The sequence below is a fragment of the Anastrepha ludens genome, chromosome 2 (genome assembly GCF_028408465.1).
Source record: "Anastrepha ludens isolate Willacy chromosome 2, idAnaLude1.1, whole genome shotgun sequence".
Classification (NCBI taxonomy): Eukaryota; Metazoa; Arthropoda; class Insecta; order Diptera; family Tephritidae; genus Anastrepha; species Anastrepha ludens.
The window spans coordinates 94,875,059-94,895,971 of NC_071498.1; the positions used below are offsets into that span (position 1 = coordinate 94,875,059).

Genomic DNA, 20,913 nt, shown 5'->3' on the forward strand with positions numbered 1-20,913 from the left:
ATAAAAAAGCACTAAATTTATTGCGAAGAGCAATGAGTTGGCAACACTGCACAACTCAGCCAATGTGACGTCACGCACTCTCTGATGGACGCAATCTTGTTTCTATCATTCTTGAGTACACACAAATTAGGACACCCCTACTGTATGTATAATATTTAAATGAATTGTTTCGCTACTCAGCTCAACGACGACGGTATTGTATAAGTAGATTGTGTTTGTCGAATTGTGATCAGTTGGTATCGCTCATGCGCTCATAGTACTCGTAGTTAAGCGCGCAACAACATATACATTGAGCTGTAGTAGATCTTTTCGAAAATACATTAGCATATTTATTTGTGTTCTTATTGTTTTTTTTTTGTTGTGAATTTGGTTGTATATACGTTTACCTTTGGGTATTTGGTATTTTGTTTTACCAAACAAGTGATTTTATATGAATTAAAAATGGAATTTTTCTTACGCCTGATACAATTTATTGCCAAAATCATCTATGCGATGATTTATCCACTTTTGCATATTTTATTACCGCGTAAAAGTCCATCCACAATTCCACCTATTCGTAATCAGTTAGTGACACTTCCACTAATCGATCTGGTAAAGCTGATGCGGCAACGAAAGGTAAATAAATCATGTTTTTGTTCAACACCAAATCTTTAAAAGTGTAAATACATCATTAACTACATACAGCGAAGCTTGTATTTTCTGGTATACAAGTAAATGTGTTATTTTCAAAAGAAAATTATAAATTTTTTTTTTTTCATTTCATTAATGCCAAATTCACAAATGTTTAATACGAGTGTACAAAATTAATATGTGCGAAGCAACTGAAAGACTGGTTGAATAGTCTCAAATGTTCGGTAACATACATATGTACATACGGATATATAACTTTAAACTTGTATATTTTGTGTGATATGCATCGTTTTTGATAACACAAGAGTGATATTGTGTAAATTTGGATTAAAAATTAGAGTTGAAAGTTACCGCTAAATTTTTTTTTTTTCATTTTGTTTCTCTTGGAAAAAGTGGAACACTGCAGGCTGCTACAAATTTTTGTGATGTTTATGCAAAGAAGTTTATGAACAAATGAATACCCCATGTATCTAAAAAATAGCAGCGAAATACTTTGCTGATTTTCTTCTAAAAATTTAGGTTTGACAGTTAATAAAAAAAATTGGGGAAAGCGGCAATAGAGTTAAACAGCTACCACCAAACTGGTTTGCAACAATTGAAAAAACCTCAATCACATCGAACACATAGTGTACAAAAATAAAGGTTGCGTCTTCCAAAAACCGCTATTTTATTTCCGCGAATTCGACAACCGGTGTACGTTTTCGCTTGACGCAAGGCGAATCTATTAAAAGTGGTGTTGATAGACCAGCTGGTTTGCTATTTTAGTTTCGTCGTGTGCATCCGAGTGAAATGACGAAAAGCCGTTCAATTCGCACTATTGTCGTATACTTCTAGCTCCAGCTTCTTGTCGGCTGTGTACAATGTTCGTTCTTTTCTTTTTCCTTTATACTATCTGTTGTCTTGAAATTACAATGTGCAAAACGTTGTTATTGGCGAAATGAGTACTGAAGGATGCGCTGTTAAACAACAGTTATTTTAATCTGACGTCAGCTCCTTTCGCAATACAAAACTAACGAGCAAAACAAACAAAAGTAGGAGAAATTACATGTTTGTGAAAATCCAGTGAATAGTTTGGTAGTATTGTGGTTTGTGAGATTTAAACTAATGAAACTAATAAAAACGAAGTGCGGTGTGTTAAATTGTGGAAGCACAAATTAATATAAAGCCTCCAAATGCAGTTTGTTTGCGTTTTTATGCGGAAGACGCCGTGGCAAGAAAGTTTCTGGTGTTTGGTTGTTTCCATTGCTTTCGCCTACTATTTTTCTTCACAAACAAGAAATTCCCCTTCCTTTTGTTTGATTATTGATGAACTCTTACGACACGTCGAATTCGGAAGGCGCAATCTTCTTCTCTATGATTCTTGGTCTAGTACCACCACTTTTAATGAATGCGCCTTGGCTTGAAGTAAACGAAACAAATAAGCAAAACAAGCTAAGGAAAGAGAAATTACCTGTTTGTAAATATTGAGTGAATCGTTTGGTAATATTGTGGTTTAAAGATTTTTGATTTTAAATGAAATAAGGTAATAAAAATGAAGTGCCGCGTGTTAAATTGTGAAAGTACAAATTATAAAAATACTTCCGAACCGTAGACGGACACACTGCATTATAAAGCGTTTTTCAGTAAGAGCGCTTCAACTCTTTTTTTGAATAAAACACAAACGGTTTGACTTTTTTAACTAATTTTTTTTTTTTATTATCGAGTTTGAACATATACATTTAAGTATGAAATTCGATTTCTTTTGCATGACCACCGCGTGCACGTTTTACAAAGTCCAATCGTTGAACCCAATTTTCGACCACTCTTTTGTATAAATCGGCCGAAATTCCAGCAATTTCGCGTTCAATATTGGCTCTGAGCTCACAAATCGTCGCCGGCTTGTTATTGTAGACCAATGACTTCTCATAACCCCAAAGAAAATAGTCAAGAGGCGTCAAATCACACGAGCGCGGCGGCCATTCGACCGGTCCATTTCTGGAAATAATGCGCTCATTGAACTTACTCTTCAACAAATCAATTGTAGCGTGTGCTGTGTGGCTTGTGGCCCCGTCCTGTTGAAACCACATGTCGTCTAAGTCCATACCATTCAATTGCGGCCAAAAATAATCGTTTATCATGTCGCGGTATCGATTTCCATTCACAGTAACGTGGCGATCGTTCTCGTCAACGAAAAAATATGGGCCAATTACGCCGCCGGCATGTAAAGCGCACCAAACAGTGATTTTTTCGGGATGCAACGGTGCCTCATGAATCACGTGTGGATTGCTTTCTGCCCAGTAACGCATATTTTGCTTGTTGACAAAGCCATTGAACCAAAAGTGAGCTTCATCACTGAAGATGATTTTTTGGAAAAAATGCTCTTAAAGTAGCAGCAACAGAACGATTATTTTCATAAAAAATTTGCACGATTTGCAATCGTTGCTCAAGTGTGTAGTGTTCCATGATGAAATGTATACTAATGAAGTTTTCAAATGACAAGCGAAAAATAAAAAATATTGCGTTGTTCGCCCTCCCTATTGGAAAAAAGTTGAAGCGCACCTATTGAAAAACGCCTTATATGTACTGCATTGCAAATAGCAGTAATTAGTAAAATTTGACTCATAATGAAATTTAATTTACTTTTAGTTACTGGTACTGGTAAACTTTTACTGATTACTGGATAAACATTTCAGTAAAAATATTTTTTGACTGCTTACTGAAAGAAATTGCAGTAAAAATATGTTAAAAAAATGAAGTAAAAATATTCTCTGACTAATTAATGAAAGAAATTGCAGTAAAAATACCAATAATGTAACATTGAAATGCATAATCAGCAAAATAGTTACAAATCAATACCGAACCACTCTAGATTAATGAAATAACGAAGAAAACGCGAATTTTTGTTTTCTTTGAAGCAATTATTTTATATTTGTTATTCGCTATTAGCTTTTCTCAAAACAAGCACAAAAGCAAACACAAACAAAATTTGCATCGCTGAGTTTTTACCTTTTAATAGCCTAATGTTTATTTAGACAACTTGTTTCATCTCGTACGGCCAGGTAAAAATACATATGTATCCTGAAGATAAATTCCCGAATCAGTGGAACCACGCTGTGTGTTAATATATATTTAAGTAAATATATGCATAAAACAAATATCTAATAGAAAATCAAAGAATGTTTTTCGAGGTGTTTGAGGCAGAACACGAGTTGCGGCATCGGCTATCTTTCCATACTTCACCACATAAGAATTGAAAATTTTTTTGGCTTCATCTTCTGTTCGCGTTGTTACTGTTTCTAAACTACTCACTTAGGTGGCGCTACAATGTCGTATGTCGATTTGGCCGAAACCAAAATAGCCTGCCAGCTGTTTCTGTCCTGCGCCTGCTGGTGCCAGTTAGAAATCCCGAGCGCTGACAGGTCGAGCAGCACTTGGTCCCTCCAACAAAGATGTGGACTTCCCCTTCCTTTTTGGGGTATCTTTTCATATTTGTTTTAAAATTATATTTCATGGAAGATGGACTTTTTTTACATATTTTTACATCATTTTTATTTCAGCTTTTGCTAAATATTTTCGGTCAAGCTCGGACTCTTTTGTATTTATGTTCCTTTTCTTTTCCTGAAAATAAGCCAAAACCAAATATATTTACTGAGTATTAATATAAATGATTTAATTCCCCTGATGAGAGTGCATTACATTTTAACTACGAATAAACAGTAAATATTTTTCTGATAATGCAAATCGAATTATATCATTAATACTTTGACACCAATTTTTTTTCTTAATCAGCAAAAGCTTACTGGTAGTGTAAACTTAATTCCAATATCAGTCAAAAATTATATTTACTGCACTTTTACTGCTACTGAAAAGTGCTCAACTATGCTCCGAATACAGTTTTTGCTTTTTTTGCCGATGACGCCGTGGCAAAAGAGTGTGTGTATGTGGATAATGTCTTGTGCTTGGCAGTTTATATTTTCTTCGCCTACTCTTCCTCTTCACAAGCAGGTAATTTCCAAGGCGCTCCTATTCAAGGTGGTGGCATTCGAGCAAAAACACATTTTTTAAATTAGAGCTGTCAAATGAAAGAGAATAGAAGAAAGGAATGAATGACAAATACATAAAATTAGTTTGTTGTGCATTCAATGTAACTTTCCGCCATTCCATTTTATTGGCATTTCTAAATCAAAGGCGAGTTAAAAAACAAGAAATGAACTACTCTAAACACACCACTTTCTATAGATACGCCTTGGTAATTTCCCTTCCTTTTGTTTGAATTTTCTCGGTGTATGAAGTCGTTGCGAATTCGGAAAGCGCAATCTTGTATTCTATCATCCTTGGGTATAACCATACTCGCTAGAGTCGAATCTTGCTCGATAACTTTGTTGTTGCATTCACATGCAATTTTTTGTCAAACGAACAGACCCAAACACCAACGACCGCCAGCTGTTCAAAGCAACACCTTCTCTATCTCGCTTATGTAAATTAATAAGTATAGTCATAGTCGTCTTTAGCATTGGGTTTTTGTTTTTGTTCGTCAGTTAATTATGTATTGGCGGTTAAGAGGCTTCCAGCCAAGTTCGACTTCCCAGTGTAATGGGGCTCACACTATGTAATCAACGTATCGTAGTCCCTTTCCGTTGCCCGTAGTATACACAAAATTTAGCAAAATTTATCCCGTAAAAAACAAATTATAGTCACATATTTACACAATACATCGGTTTGTGTGTGGTTTACACACATCCGCGTTATCAGTTTCAATTTTTCATTATTTAATAAAACCCAAGGCAAAAACCAACAAATGCAAATAGTTCATTTGTCTATAATTAACATTATTCAACATTGTTTTTAAGTTATTTTAATAAAAAATAAAATTTTTCTAAGTTTATTTTGTAAACGATTTCGAAATGTACTTTTTGGCAACACTGTATGCCGAGAGAGAGCAAGCAGCTGACACAATTCTACGGAAACAATCCAAAATTCCATGTCAACCATCTACGATACTACGGAACGGAACGGTAGTGAAAATTACACACGGATACATCTGGAAGGGAGACACTGGAAATTCTCTTTTCATGTTTCATTCGCGGTCACACCGGCAAAATTGTTTTCGGCAACATTTTGACGTTTACTACTTTAGCATCTTCTAGTTCAGATATATTCTACAACCAACTAACATGTAAAGCGGAGAACGTTCGTCAATAGTTTCTTCAATATTTCATTGAAGAATGCAAACTGTTTAAATAACAATAATTTGTTTTTTTGAAGTGAAAACTTCTTTAGAATCGTTGGGAGTGATTTGAGACTCGATGAAACGAAAAAGCGACACTCTTGGCTAAGAAGCGTTATATGTTGATATACGTATATGTGTATGGCTGCATACTGCTGAGCCACGCTAGTATAGTGAGTATTGTAGTATATATACTACACTGCCTATTACTTGCTTTGGTGTTTAGTTCAAGCGTTATACGTATGTATGTTTGTATGTATGCTAGTACGTATGTGTGCGCACCTGCGTATTACGGAGCCACGGTGAGCGAGAAGGCATTATGTATACCTATACTACACTACCTAATACTTGCTTAGACCAAGCGTCCTACGAATGTTTGTTTGTATGTTAGTACGTCTGTGTAATATACGCGTTACGACGCTCATAATAGCAACTGCGAGTGCTATATTGCGTCCGTATTTTTATATTCGTAAATATTTTCATTTTTAAATATTTACCGCAATTATGCCGAAAAATAATGCAGAAAAGTGTCGTGAATATCGACAGAAAAAAAACAAAAAGAAAACAAAACTAAAAAACCAGATTGAGCAATCGAAAAACAGTTTTAGTTGTGGCAATTTATATTTCACCGAATCAATCAATAAATAGCATCACGGAATTCATTCACGAAAATTGAATAAAGTATACACCAGAAGTATCGCGGATACTTAGAAAAGATTACGATAAAGTTCCAATGATTTTAAGAGGCGATTTTAACGTAATTTTTGCATTAGACACCGCGGTTCCTTTAATTGACTTTCTCAATACAACATTCAATTTAAAAATGTATAACAATCGCACTGAATCGACGACACGATCAAAAACAACAATTGACGCGGTATTTCAAAGATATGTTGACAACATCGAAATCAAAGCATTTGTATCATATTTTAGCTATCATAAGCCACTCGTATCATTTGTTGAAATTGAAAACATTGAGAATGAATAATAATAAAATGAAGAAAATAAAATATGAACTTTATAGTAATATTATATCCCGCTCCTAATGCTGCTTTCGTCTCATTCTCTCTCAATTTGTTTTACGGAAGGTTTCATTTCTATCGCGTCTAACCGCTAGACTGGTATTTTTTTTTATTTATGTGCATATATATATAAATTTTTGTGCTTGAATAAAACAAAATTAAATTAAAATTACATATATAAATAATTAACTTAAAATTAACTTGAGTGTCTAGAAATGGGGGAAAAAATTAGAATTCAAAAACACTTTTTTAAATTATACCTTCTTTAGTAGCAAAAATTATTAGCGTTCTGCTGTTTGTCATCATTGATGTCTTCCATTCGGTTGAAAACCAACACATAAGTCAGAACTTTCTCCCACAATAGAAGAAAACCAATGAAACAACTGTCAAAAATTGAGGAAACAAATTCCCTTCTCTCTTCCCCGGCTGTCCTTCTCCCACGAACAAAATGCTTCCCTTCCAAATGTTTCCCTGTGTAAATGGGCACTACGGAAGACAAAATCGCCTCTCTTTCTCGTCCGTCCTTCTCCCACGAACAAAATGTTTCCCTGTGTGAATGGGCCCTTAGGTTGCCTACAGAGTGGAAACGAGGCCAGCGGGCAAGTTGGCGAATATTCATAACGGAAGACTAACAAGATGAACTAATTTGTAAAATAAATTCGTCTTCAGATGGCCAGTTGTTTCTAAATGAAAACCTTTGTTTAAATAAAACTAAAAGAAAAAAACAATTCGCGAAATAAATTTGTCTGGAAGTGTTTCGGCCGAACAGAAAATGTTCGAGTATTCAAGAATTTCAGTTAATGCGTTTGATTACATTTTGCAAAAAAATTAGCCATTTATAGAAAAATAATGGAAGAATTTCAATCAAACTCCGATCATGGCTTTCAGCGGCTTTTGTAACTTTGCGGATGAGGAGATTTAAAATGCCTAATGCATCATCAAAGCTTCCGTCGCAGCAATGGTATGTCTGGGACTAAAAAAACCCCTCTTTTGGAACTGTCGCCCGCCCTGGAACCGCTTTCGCATTACTTCAGAGTAGCATTCCGTCTTCCTCATTACAAAGGTCTATGCCTATGTGTCTGCGTCTTTCTCGTCCCGCTCTTTCATTCGAAGATATTTTTCCGCGAAACTACTGATGATCTCCACGACGTCTTCGTCTTCGCTTGCCTGTGATCACTTTTATATGTTTACTACTGCACTGTTTTTCGTCTTTGGCTTAGTCTTCATCTTGGGTTTCGCTTTCAGTCTCTCTGCAACCTTAGAACTACAGTCCTGAACCGTGCGCAAAACAAATTGTATCGTGAAATTCACATCAAAAAACAATATTTGTGTTCGCCGAAGCTGTGAAAGGGCGCAGAGTTATATGTACATACGTATATATTCATACAGATAATAAGTAAATATTTCTGAAATCAAAATAAAATATTCTACATCGCCAGTTTCATATTTTAATGGCCTTATATCGTATATCTAGTTTTTCAATTTGCATATAATTCACTTCAAAAATTCCATCATTAAATTCAAAAGTACATTTGTTGGATTTTGCAAATCATCATTGTGCTATCTGATAAATGCATAAAAATTATAAGAGTATGAAAACTTGTACATATATTTGTATGTAATTAAAAATATATTAAACAAAGTGGATTAAAAATAATATGAACAGATTATAAGTAACACTTAACCTGGGCACAAAGTACACTGCACACATGAGCCATTTTCTTATGTTTTTCGGGGTGAGGTATGGTATCCCGCAGTCGTGAAATCAAAGGTGGGCTTTGTTTTTTTTTTTTTACTATACTGGATTAAATAACTATAGCACAGAGACTTATTTGCAAATTTTGACAATTTATTTATTTCGTTATTCATTTCGTTTCTCAAAAGTGATTCAGTAATAAAAGGTTGTGTAAAGTTGACAACTGGTTTCGGAGGCTACTTAATCCGTTGATGCAATTTAGAAGTAAGGGGAAAGGGCATACGTTTAATCCCTTTCTGAAAAGGTAGTAAAAAGTTGAAAAAGTCGACGCAGACCATAGAATAATTTTATGAATTGTGCTTAATCATTTATATTTTTAACTTACCTATTGGCACGGATTTGTAACATGTTGACAACGCGTGTGATGGGCATCTATATGTGCCTAGCTACCTGGTTTTTTATGATCTACATTTCATATTATTTTTGTCTGTAAAGCTTAGATGCAGAAATGTTTCCCAAATGTGCTATATTTTTTCAGATTTTAGAAAGATGAATATTCAAAATTCAATCTCGTAGATTGATAAACAATTGTGATAACCAAAATAGCATAGAAATAAAATACACCTTAACTTAGTATTTTAAACTTAGCACATGGGCTGCAAAGTCCCGGTCCTAACAAAGAAAGCACGTTTTTTAATCAAAATTAGCTTTCATTTCAGCGCCGCTCTAGCATTTCAATACCACTTTTGTAGAACGATCTATCTATTGCCACAAAATAGGCCTCAGTTTCAGCCATAACCTCTTCATTTGAGTGAAATTTCTTACTGACCAACATTTTTTTAGGCCAGCCAGAAGTCGCTGGGAGCCAAATCAGGCGACTACAGTGCATGGGCCATTGTTCAGAATCATCAACACGTTCTAGTTTTTCGTCAACAGTGTGCAAACGCGGCACCCACTTTGAACAGAGCATTCTCATAGGCAAATGCTCATGCAATATAAAGCCAACACGTTCTTTTGATATTGGGTAGTCGAAAAAGTCTTTTCGTATTTTGTCAATAGATGTCGTTGGAGTCATCTATCTCGAGTGCTCGCTCGCTTCCGTTCTAGAAATCTCGATGTGAAAGATGCACCTTGCTCCGGTCGACCTATCGTTGAAAAAATCGATGAAATTATGGAAAAGATTGACTACGACCGTCACATAAGCTGCCATGACATCGCCAAGGCACTACACATTCATCATCAAACATCTGCGATTCTTTGCTGAAACGAAATGAAATCGAACCATTTCTGAAGCGAATGGTAACAGGAGACGAAAAGTGGATCAAATACGACAATAATGTGCGAAAAAGATCATGGTGCAAGGGTGGTGAAGCTCAACAAATAGTCGCAAAGCCAGGATTGACGCCTCGAAAGGTTATGCTGTGTCTTTGGTGGGATTGGAAAGGAATCATCCACTATGAGCTGCTCCAGCCTGCTCGAACGATTGATTCTACACTTTACTGTCAACAACTGATGAGATTGAAGCAAGCAATCGAAAAAAACGGCCAGAACTGATCAGCAGAAAGGGCGTCGACTTCCGGCAGAACAACGCTAGGCCACACACATATTTGATGACTCGGCAAAAACTGGGAGAGCTTGGCTGGGAAGTTTTGATGCATCCACCATATAACCCTGACCTTGCACCATCGGACTACCATTTGTTTCGGTCAATGCAGAACTCCCTTAATAGAGTAAAGTTGGCTTCAAGAGAAGCCTGTGAAAATTACTTGTCGCAGTTTTTCGCCGAGAAACCACAAAAGTTTTACACTGATGGAATAATGTCTCTAGAAGAAAAATGGCAAAAGGTGGTCGACCAAAATGGTACATATTTAGTTTAACCCTTTGCGCTCGAGTGCCGACTCTCACTCGCCACGATGTTTCATGCAGCAACTCGAACGGCGAGTGAGAGGCGACAGTGTTTGTTTAGACTACATTTCTTTATATCCAGTTCATAGAAGCTCACTATTGGTTTATGAATAGGTCCCTCAGCTGTTTATGTATTTTCATAGAAAGTTTAAAGTATACTGTATATACTATTTTTCACTCATTTTAATCACTCATAAAGTTTTAAGGCCATATAAAAATGGAAAATAGCAATGTGATTGGCTCAAGTGAAGATGAGTTCGATTTTGAACTGCTTAGAAACATATCTATTCATGGTGAAATTAGTGGTATATCAAGTGAGAACAGTGATGAAGATAGTGTCATAGTATTGGTTGTAAGAAATAGGAAAATTAGATTAATAGACAGTGAATCCGGAAGTAGCAGTGATGACCCACAAGACTCTAATAATTCAGAGGTGTAAGCACCTGTAGCTCTATTTTTGAACTCTCTTGAATAGTTTACGGCAAAATGTAAATATCCAACTTGATCAAGGCCAAAATATGTCTTCCATATATCGGTTTAAATTATAACGTTTTCGTATGTTAATCTGTATATAAATTCATTACATGCTACCTATAAGACACTCGTAATATATGCGCAAAATCGTCTCGAGTTGCTGCTCCATCCGAACGAAAAAGTCTTCGAGCGCATAGGGTTAATAAAGTTCATTATAAATATTAAAAAAAATGAGTTGAAGTTTGATTAGAAATACGAAAAGACTTTTTCGACTACCCAATATTTTTGCGATGTCAGCTAACTCACGCAACTTCACTTTTCGATTCCTCAAAAGGATTTTCTGAATTTTTTTGATATTTTCTGGTGTTATCGCCTCATTTTGACGTCCACTACATGGTGCATTATCGGTGTCTCTACGACCAAGTTTGAAGTCAGCAAACCATGTTTTTATTGGCGTTTCTGATGGAGCGGAGTTCCCATTACACGTTTGAACAGTAGTTTTCCCTATCAAGAAGCGGTGGAAAATTAAAACACGAAATTCTTTTTGATCGATTGGTTTGAGAAAAACAAAAGTAGTGTCACTCTTAACACAATCTATGTGTTAACCCGGGGTTTTTTCAGCCCATGTATTAATTATTGGATTTTTACAATTTCTGCAACTTTGGGTACATTTCACAAAATCTTCGACAACCTATATCTTAAGCTATAAACTATAAGTTTCCCACAAAATTATATATATATTTTCCCATTCTTAGAAGACCTACATATGTCTACCCAAGACCATTTGCTCGCCATACAATCTAATTCATACGGAAAGGGTTAGTTATGCTTTAATCAAATTTTTTAGAAAAATTCTTATAACTACATATTATATAGCTCATTAAATTTTGGTAAAGTGCAAGTTTCGAGTGACCTAAAAATCGCGTTAATTTTTGGCATTTGTGTTATTTTACTGACGATCTTGTACATTTTCACCAAATACCGTCAGCGAGAAAAAATTGCTATAAAATGATAGTACAAATCATAAATATTGGAACAAATTTTATTTTTTTATTATTATCTGGTAGATAACTTCATGGCATTTACTTTTTTAATATGATAACAGGCATATGCCGTCGCGACCAAGAGTTGCATTGTCCATTCGGTCATTCCAATAAATTGATTGCTAAGCGCGTCTTGTTAAATCCAAATGTAGTCGATGTTTAGCTGATTAATTTTTGGAAACAAAAATTCAGTCAGCATGGCTCGATAGCGCTTGCCATTCACCGTAACGGTAGTTACTTCTTCATTTCGAAAGAAATAAGGACCGATTACGCCGCCAACATTTAAACAGTACATGAAATGGACGACGTTCTCCAGGAACTTCGCTAATAGATTTATTTTTGCGAAGTAAATTCCCACAATTTGGAAACGTTGTTCTGGCGTTAAACGATTCATGATGACTTGCCAACTCTTACTGAACAGAAATGTCAACCGTTTCAGATTCTCAGCTGTCAAATCATTGTTATCGTTATCGATAGTTCTCATGCAGCTAGAAAAACACCCGATATATATACGGCATAAGCGCTTTTATTTATTTTTTTTTTAAGCGCTTAAGAGGTTAATACTTTTAATTAAGCACCGTGTACATATACATACATATGTACATAAGCCTACACTGTACTACATACAAATTCATGCATATCAGCCTAAGCTGCGCGTTTTTTGACCACTAATTTCTCAAAAGTTAGTATCATTTCGCTAACTGGCGAATTTGTAATCACTTACACAAATATATTAAATCTTTTTTTTTTTTTGCTGACTAGTGATATGGAACTTCTATTACAAAACGTTTTTGATGGAACGCCACAAATATGTAGTATTATACATTCTTCTCAGTACAAGGCATAGGTAGGTAGGTAGGTTAGATGACAAGAGTACCCCAGGTACACTACAAGTAGCACTTACGTGCCAGCGAAAACATTTAGAGAAGAGCATACACACAACAGGGTATACATACAACAAATTTTATAGATTCATCTTTTTCGCCCTCACAGAAATCGCAATAAGTTCGCACGTGCGATCAGATGTTCAATTATGCAATGCACTCTCTTTGGTACTTCCGTGAAGAGTCATACGCTTTCATTTTTCTTCCTGTATTTCTTATCTCTTTTAATCTTGTTTCTAGTGCATGACTACTATCTCGCTAGTCTTGCCTTCGACGCCCACTGTTTGAAAGTTGCGACATCAAACATTAATTACAAAATTAATTTGTCTGGCTAATCGTGTAAAACGAATAGCTTTTTGTAGTCGTCGTTGGTTACACAATTTGCTTTTTGTACGTGTGTATCTAAAGATCCAACTTTATACTTCTCCACAATGTTATCCCAGAAATACCCAAAAGAACCACGAAGAGTTGATTCAGCTGGATTATTTGCAAAACTCTACCGCACAGCTGCCACGTTACCTTCAGCGCGAGTATTTCGATGATCACCTCTTCCAGGACGGGCAGCTACTGAATTCAGTAACTCAAAACGACCAACTAAAATTCTAGTCGACGAAAGCTGTGGGAGCTGATTTTGAATTAAAATATTGGTGATCATTTCGCTGCGTCATAACAATTTATCGTTCACAAGAAAAGAAAAGGTCGAGGTATCTATTATAAATTTTCCAGAATTCAAATATAACTTGCAAAAGGAAGAGACATTGACAGGCCTTTTGGTTTACATTGTATAGATATATAAATATTTTTACATATACCTATAATACCTTATAGTCATTAAAATAGGTACGAAATAGAAATATACGGGATACAAAAATAACTAGTGATTTTATTAAAAATGCTTTTTAAATAATCGAAGCTTAATCTATAACCACTGCGTCCACCAAGATTGTCAATGATTTTGTGTATTCGACTTGGAATTGATAATCCAACGGCAGATTTCTATGGGTGTCAAATACGATAATTCTTTTATTTTTCGCCACAAATCCTCCTTTTTTTTGAATTTTTCCTTCCCGATTCGCTTCTTTGAGCCTCCCGAAAAGTTTCAACGAGGCTTAGGTGGGCTGACTGGCTTAGCTAAACCATAACTTTAACGGTATGTTGTAAAAACTATACCAGAAATATACTCGGAGGTTTACCATTACCTGCCGAGAGGCGAACGCGTTGGAAAAAACTGTTTCTATCATTTCTATCGCTGAACACTAACCACCTCGTCACGTGCGCGCTCGAACCTACACATCAAACAGGCGCCGAAAAGTAAAAAAATGTCAGTAAATCAATCTATTCGCTACCATTACGCGCAAAAATTTTTAAAAAGGCTAATGAGATTAGAACAAACAGGCCTTTTTTAAATTTCTCATTTGATTTTGTAATGTTGCCTTTGCAAAGATTTACTTTAAGTTGTACTTATAGATGAAAATATTGTATGTATAGCTGGCTAATTGCAGGCACTAAACCGCACGCCATAGATATTTGCAATATTTCATTTGCATGCGATCAGCACCTATTTGGCGAGACAGGAGGTGAGTAAAAAACTATTATTCCGCATACTTCTCTGCTTAGACAGTTATAATATTGCAACTGATGCAATATGAGTACAAAGTGTTTCGCAATTAGCGAAATAGTTCCCGTTCCAAGGAACGTTCAGTTTTCCCTATTAATCCTAGAACCGGTCTAAGCACCTCAAATGCTGTGAGTGCAATTTGTTATTTCATATTAAATAAGTATTTTAATTGTTAAACCCGAATTAGTTGCAAAGCGTGTTGCTTCTTTATACTATATAAATGATATACTTACATGTATCGGGTGTATTTTTAGCTCCATGAGAACTGTCGGCATCAATAACTGTGGTTTGATAGCAGAGAATGGCAACCTAAGTTGCATTTCTGTGCAAGTCATCTTCCACATTGAGGTAAAGACCACCCAGCACTGGCTAAAAACAATATTCCTGGGTTCATAGCCGCAGAAGATTGGCCGTCTGGAAGTCCAGATCTGAATCCATTGGACTACAGTTTGTGGTCAGAATTGGAGAACATGGTCTGCCGAAGATCTTACAAAAATTTGAAGAGTCTCAAACAATTTTTGGTTCAGCAGCATCGTCAACCTCCATGTAAACCGCGCTTGCTGCAATAGCTGAACGGTCTAATCGTTTGAAGGCTTGTGTAAAAGCAAATGATGACCATTTCGAATTTAAATTAAACATTTTTTTCTTTAGTATTTACATGATTGAATAAAACTAACTTCATTAAAAAAGTATTATAATTTCATATCTGTAACGAACTTAGCTTGTAACAGAACTTATGGCAGAACTAAGTATAATTCGTGTTTACATCTGCTTTGTTGGTTGTTTGGCAGAACTCCTTCTCCATTTGTGGTGTGGTGAAGGAGTAATGGTTTTTTTATGAAGTGTTTTTTATGGCAGAAATACACTCGAAGGTTTGCAGGCAAAAACAAAAGCGAACGGCGGCCGCTATTAGAAAAAACAGGTCTATCATTTTCTGTTTCACGACCGGAGTTTCGAACCCGATCACTAATAGTAGTCACGCACCAATCCATTCGGCTGTTGAAGAATATAAAAACCGAATTTTCAAAAAGATGATTCACCAAATTAAAAATTGGAAACATCGATCTTTTTCGAACATCCCTAGTTCACGAATCTTATAAAATATATTTCGAATACTGGCGCACTGGCCTTTGCAAATTGATTCATTGAGAACCACGTGTGTATGTAGTTTCCAAAGCTACGCTGAATTATCTAATCTGAAACTTGGACATGTCTAAAAATTGGCCAAATTATACAAAAAAATATAGACATAAATTTCAAAGATTCATTTGGATGACGGCATTTGAATGCATAGAGTGAAAAATAGCTAAATCATTATCTAAGAGACTTAATAGCAAAAACATAAACTGCATGTACGTTATCAGCGCCACGAGGCACTCAGCAACCAACGAAACTCTTGACTGAATAAAATGAATTGAATTTTGAAATAAATATATGCACTTGATTTTTTATTAGTCCCCTAGTTGAGTTGATTTATGCATTAATTGATACTCGTAAGAAATGTGTTTTTAAGCGGCCGTAGGTTGGTGAATAGGTTGGTTAATAGGTTGGTGAAAGTGCACAGGTTCGAAACTCTGGGCATGAAACACCAATTAATAGAAAATCTTTTTCGCTCATCAACAGACAGAGGCAAACCTACGAGTATATTTTCTGCCTGGAAAAAGCTTCTCATACAAACTATTTGCCATTGAAAGGTGACATAAAACTGTAGGCTTCTCCGTTTATTGAAAAGCAACAAGTCGCAAACTGCAAAATAGGAGGAGAAGCTCGGCCCAAATAAACAAAAGATGTAAAGAGCGTATATGTATATTTGTATATACATAACTTATATACTTATATGTAAGTGTTTGACACTTATGTACACGTGAATGTGAAAATTTGTTGCTTTACTTACTTTTTCTGTAGTTAGACTCCTAAGGCTTTAATTGAGTTGTTTTGAGTACGTCTGGGAAGGTTGACGGGTTTGTTTGGACGCGCTGTGTGGTAGTCGAAATATTAGAAAACATTTTATTTAGATCCGATTTAGTACATACTTGGAATATACATTACTTAACAAAACATGTTCACAAAAACTGCGCCCATTTTGAACGGCTATGGTCAAGATATTCCCAAACATCGTTTTTATGAGCCGATGCGAGTCATAGTGATTATCTGCAAAGTAAAGTGCTTGAGAAATTGTCATCCTAATTTGTTTAGATCCACAACGTGACGCTGGAATCGATATACATATATACAGAAACCATGTTAATGTTCGATTCATCAAAGCTCTGAGTTTTTGCTTTGCAGGGAACTTAAACCTCCAAACAAACTGCAATACTTTGCGATCAAATGATCCCCTGTACAGAACACGAGTATTGATGAGGGAAGAGAAGGGTAGTTGAATAAGGTGATATGATCTCCTATATTAAAACATAACAACTTTATGCGCTATTCACAGTTGCTCGTAAATAATTTAAGTGTGAAAACTTTTCCCAAATGAGCTTCCATTGTTTAATTATTTTTCAGTTGAAATCGGTGGATCTGGTAAAAGCTTACATTGAACGCATCAAGGAAGTCGAACCTCATATCAATGCAGTGGTTCAAGATCGATTTGCCGCTGCGCTCGAGGAAGCAATTCGTGCTGATGCACTCATCGCCAAAGCTACAGACGAACAACTACCAGCACTCTTTAGCCGCTACACTCTACTTGGTATACCATTTACGGTGAAAGAATCTTGCGGTTTGAAGGGTAGCTAAAAATTCTAAAAGTATAAATCGAACAGATTTAATTCGCTCTCAAAACTTTTTAGGCATGCCAATACGTGTTGGGAGCCGCCAACGTGCCCATCTAACAAGTCCTGAGCATGGTGAGGTAGTGAGCAATGTAGTGGCCGCTGGTGGTATACCATTGTTGGTCTCCGTAACACCCGAATACTGTTTTAGCATAGAATCGAATCCGACTACGCAAAAACGATGCTTGAATCCCCATGATAGTAGACGAACACCTGGCGGCTCTTCGGGTGGAGAGGTAAGAAATTGAAATATTTCTGGAAAACATTTGTGTACTTATAGTTATTTTGTCATGCAGGCTGCTTTGAATGGTGCTGGTGCCAGTTTATTTGGCATTGGTTCCGACATTGGTGGATCTATACGTATTCCAAGCTTGTTCTGTGGTATTTTCGGACATAAACCCACAGGAGGTATCACTTCGATTCAAGGACATTTTCCTGGCAGTTCGGATGCAAATTGTCGTCAGTATCTTCAGCTGGGCCCACTGACACGCTTTGGACGCGATTTGGGATTGCTAATGCAAGTGATGGCTGGCAAAAATGCGGATAAATTGGATTTGATGACACCAGTGGAAACAAAGAACATTAAGGTACGGCCATTGAGTGTGCGCGTAAGAAACATATCCGAACTTTACATAGCCCGCGCTTGTTCTAACTTCTTGCAAGTAGGCCGATATTTTATTGTAACCTTTCTGCTCGGTAGTCTTTTATATAGAAGAAAGTGATAAGTAACGTATGCAAAAACAGATTTAAAAAAATCGACGCGATTTTTGCGCGACTTCAAACTCACATTTTATTATACTAAAATTTAAAGGACTATAAGAGACTTTTAAAAAGTTTCTGACTAAAAAGTTTAAAATTTTGATGAAATCGTTTTCAATTTGTTTACTTTTTGTGGTTTTTATCAATGCTTGCAATTTTGATTTATAAGGCTTTTGTAATGCAATGAAGAATCTTTTTATAAGAAGCAGGCGAACAAAATTTTGCAGAAAAATATTTTGAATAGTCTGTAAAAGATAAGCGACTTCATTGTGTGAGCACAAGTGTATATATTATTATTCTCCCAAAGGATAAAAATAAGTCAAATATAGTTTTCCCCCTCTCACTTCTTCTTCTTAATTGGCGCGATAACCGCTTACGCGAGTTTGGCCGAGCTTAACAAAGCGCGCCAGTCATTTCTTTCTCCTGCTAACTGGTGCCAGTTGGACACACCAAGTGAAGCCAAGGCCTTCTCCACCTTATCTTTCCAACACAAAGGAGGCCTTCCTCTTCCTCTGCTACTACCAGCTGGTACCGCATCGAATACTTTCAGAGCCGGAGCTTTTGTATCCAGTCGGACGACATGACCCAGCCAGCGTAGCCGCTGGATCTTTATTCGCTGTGCTATGTCTATGACGTCGTAAAGCTCATACAGCTCATCGTTCACTAAGCGGGAGTCACCAGACAAATCAAAGATGTACATATACATATATCGCACCCTAAATACAAAAGGGTCACAACTCAAAATGTACCTTCTGCTCAAATATGAACGAGACGTTATCAATAAAACGGTCCGCGGATGACATATGGCAAAAATAAATTTTCTGTTTTTTGGGAGGACTTACATGGCAAATTTCAGCGTGATATGTCACATAGTTTGTTTTCTGTGCTACTGTAAACAAGTCAAGCTCGAGTGTGGAAAATTTTGAGTTGTGACCCTTTTGTATTTAGGGTGCGATATGCTTTCTGATTTCTACTTGCATATACTTATACTTATATATCTCTTGATTTGTTATTGTGTGTCTTAACAGTAGAACAGCGCATGCCGATTTAAATTTATTTATAATTATGCATAATAATTTAAATATTTATGCAAGGTGGCGCAAAATAATCAACCTATCGGTAGATTTATGATTTTTAGAAGTGGCGTTATACGAGTACGTCAATAATACCATTTGACACTTACAAACTAGACAGTAGCGGTACACAAACAGACAAACAATGGAGCACGTAAAAGTCCTTCACTGATAATAATTTTCTTTTTTGTTTATTTAGTAAAAAAGTTATTCGAAAATAAAATTGGTTAATAAATTTTGCGCCACCTTGTATTATTAATTTTAATTAATTAAATTTCCATTCCTCAATACTTAGATATTTTATGCATTCGGATATGATGGCCTCAACGGTTTCTTGCATTCATCACCTGTATTCGAAATGAAGCTTTCCATTCTAAAAGCTGTAAAGTTTTTCGAGAGTCGTGGTTGCCAAGTTGAACGGACTTCAATGAAAGCTTTTAAGAACTCACTTGAGATATCCTTAAGTTCTCTGGTACTGTTGAAAGACTTTCCTTATTTGATCAACAGTTCAAATCCAAATAAAGTACGCGAACATTTGATTGAATTTCTGAAAGCACTTTGCGGCAAGTCAGAGTATAGCAAGGAGGCGATATACTTCGATATAATGCGACGAGTAAACGCTTTCATGAAATCGAAGAATTTAGAAAAATACAAAGCAGAGCTCCAGACGCTGAAAGCTGAGTTTGGTGTAAGTCATTTGATAATATTTTACGAGATGTTGTTTACCTTACCCTAAAAATAATAACTGTTTTTTTTCCTTCATAGCAAATGCTGGGCAGTAATGGCGTTCTTTTCTTCCCCACTTTTACTGTTCCCGCTTTGCATCATAATACCTGTACCCTAGCGCTATGGGCTGTAGATTATACTCTAATGTTCAATGTTCTCGGCTTTCCGTGCACACATGTACCCATGGGTCATGATGATAATGGCTTACCCGTAGGCTTTCAAGTTATTGCTGCCCCATATAAAGATAAGCTGTGCATCCAAATTGCTGGTGAATTAGAAACGGCATTCGGTGGTTGGATTATTCCTACGCCACATGAACTTCAACCTATGGATGAGTCGAGGTAACTAGTTGGGCAGGTTTTGTGATAAATACTCGTACTTGTACATAGTAATAAATGTATAAATAATAATAATAATAAAATAATAAATGTTCTACAATTTGTTCGTAATATGTGTAGATAGTATGTGAAAAATATTGGTAAGCTTTTATTTTAATAAAACTTCCGTTTAGAAGTAAAATAATAATAACACGATATTTGTAAGTTAATCATGGAATGTGTGGTACGGAAAAATTTTGGTGAGTAGTACTCGGTTAACACCGTATGTCTCCGAACTTCATACAGATCTCAGTATCCGCAAACTAGAGTTTGAGGGTCGTATTAGGCCAATCTTTTCAAATAGGCAGATTGGATTGAGGGGAAAATCTGTACCGAAGCTTGCACCTCTATCTTCACCACTTCATTGGAATCGGGAGTCGAAGCAGGGGTTTTCTCTAAATCAACCAATTTATATATCTCCTTTAAACTGCCGAATACTGGTAGTGTTTTTCAAGCAGAAGTCTTTGCGATCCTGCAAGCATGCAAAATGCTTACGGAACACGAGAGCGAAGGAGATATTAACATTTTCTCCGATAGTCAAGCCGCGATAAAGACTCTGACGACGCCATGGTGTAGAACGAAATTAGTAAGCCCCTGTAAAGAGGTGATCAAATCTCTTGGGTGTGCAGGTAACATTTCTCTTATCTGGGTTCCAGGACATAAAAACATAGAGAGAAATGAAATTGCTGATGAGCTTGCCAGGAAGGGGAATCAATTGGCCTCAGAGAC

At 36.2% G+C, this 20,913-nt stretch overlaps 1 protein-coding gene across 1 annotated transcript; it reads left to right on the forward strand.

The window, feature by feature from the left end:
• The first annotated feature begins 244 nt into the window (after positions 1–244).
• On the forward strand, positions 245–20,279 carry LOC128854800 (fatty-acid amide hydrolase 2-B-like). Its single transcript, XM_054089202.1, has 6 exons — positions 245–615; positions 16,984–17,206; positions 17,268–17,485; positions 17,546–17,836; positions 19,377–19,769; positions 19,847–20,279. The coding sequence occupies exons 1-6, from the start codon at positions 442–444 to the stop codon at positions 20,150–20,152; spliced, it is 1,605 nt and encodes a 534-aa protein (XP_053945177.1). The 5' UTR covers positions 245–441; the 3' UTR covers positions 20,153–20,279.
• The last annotated feature ends 634 nt before the right edge of the window (positions 20,280–20,913 follow it).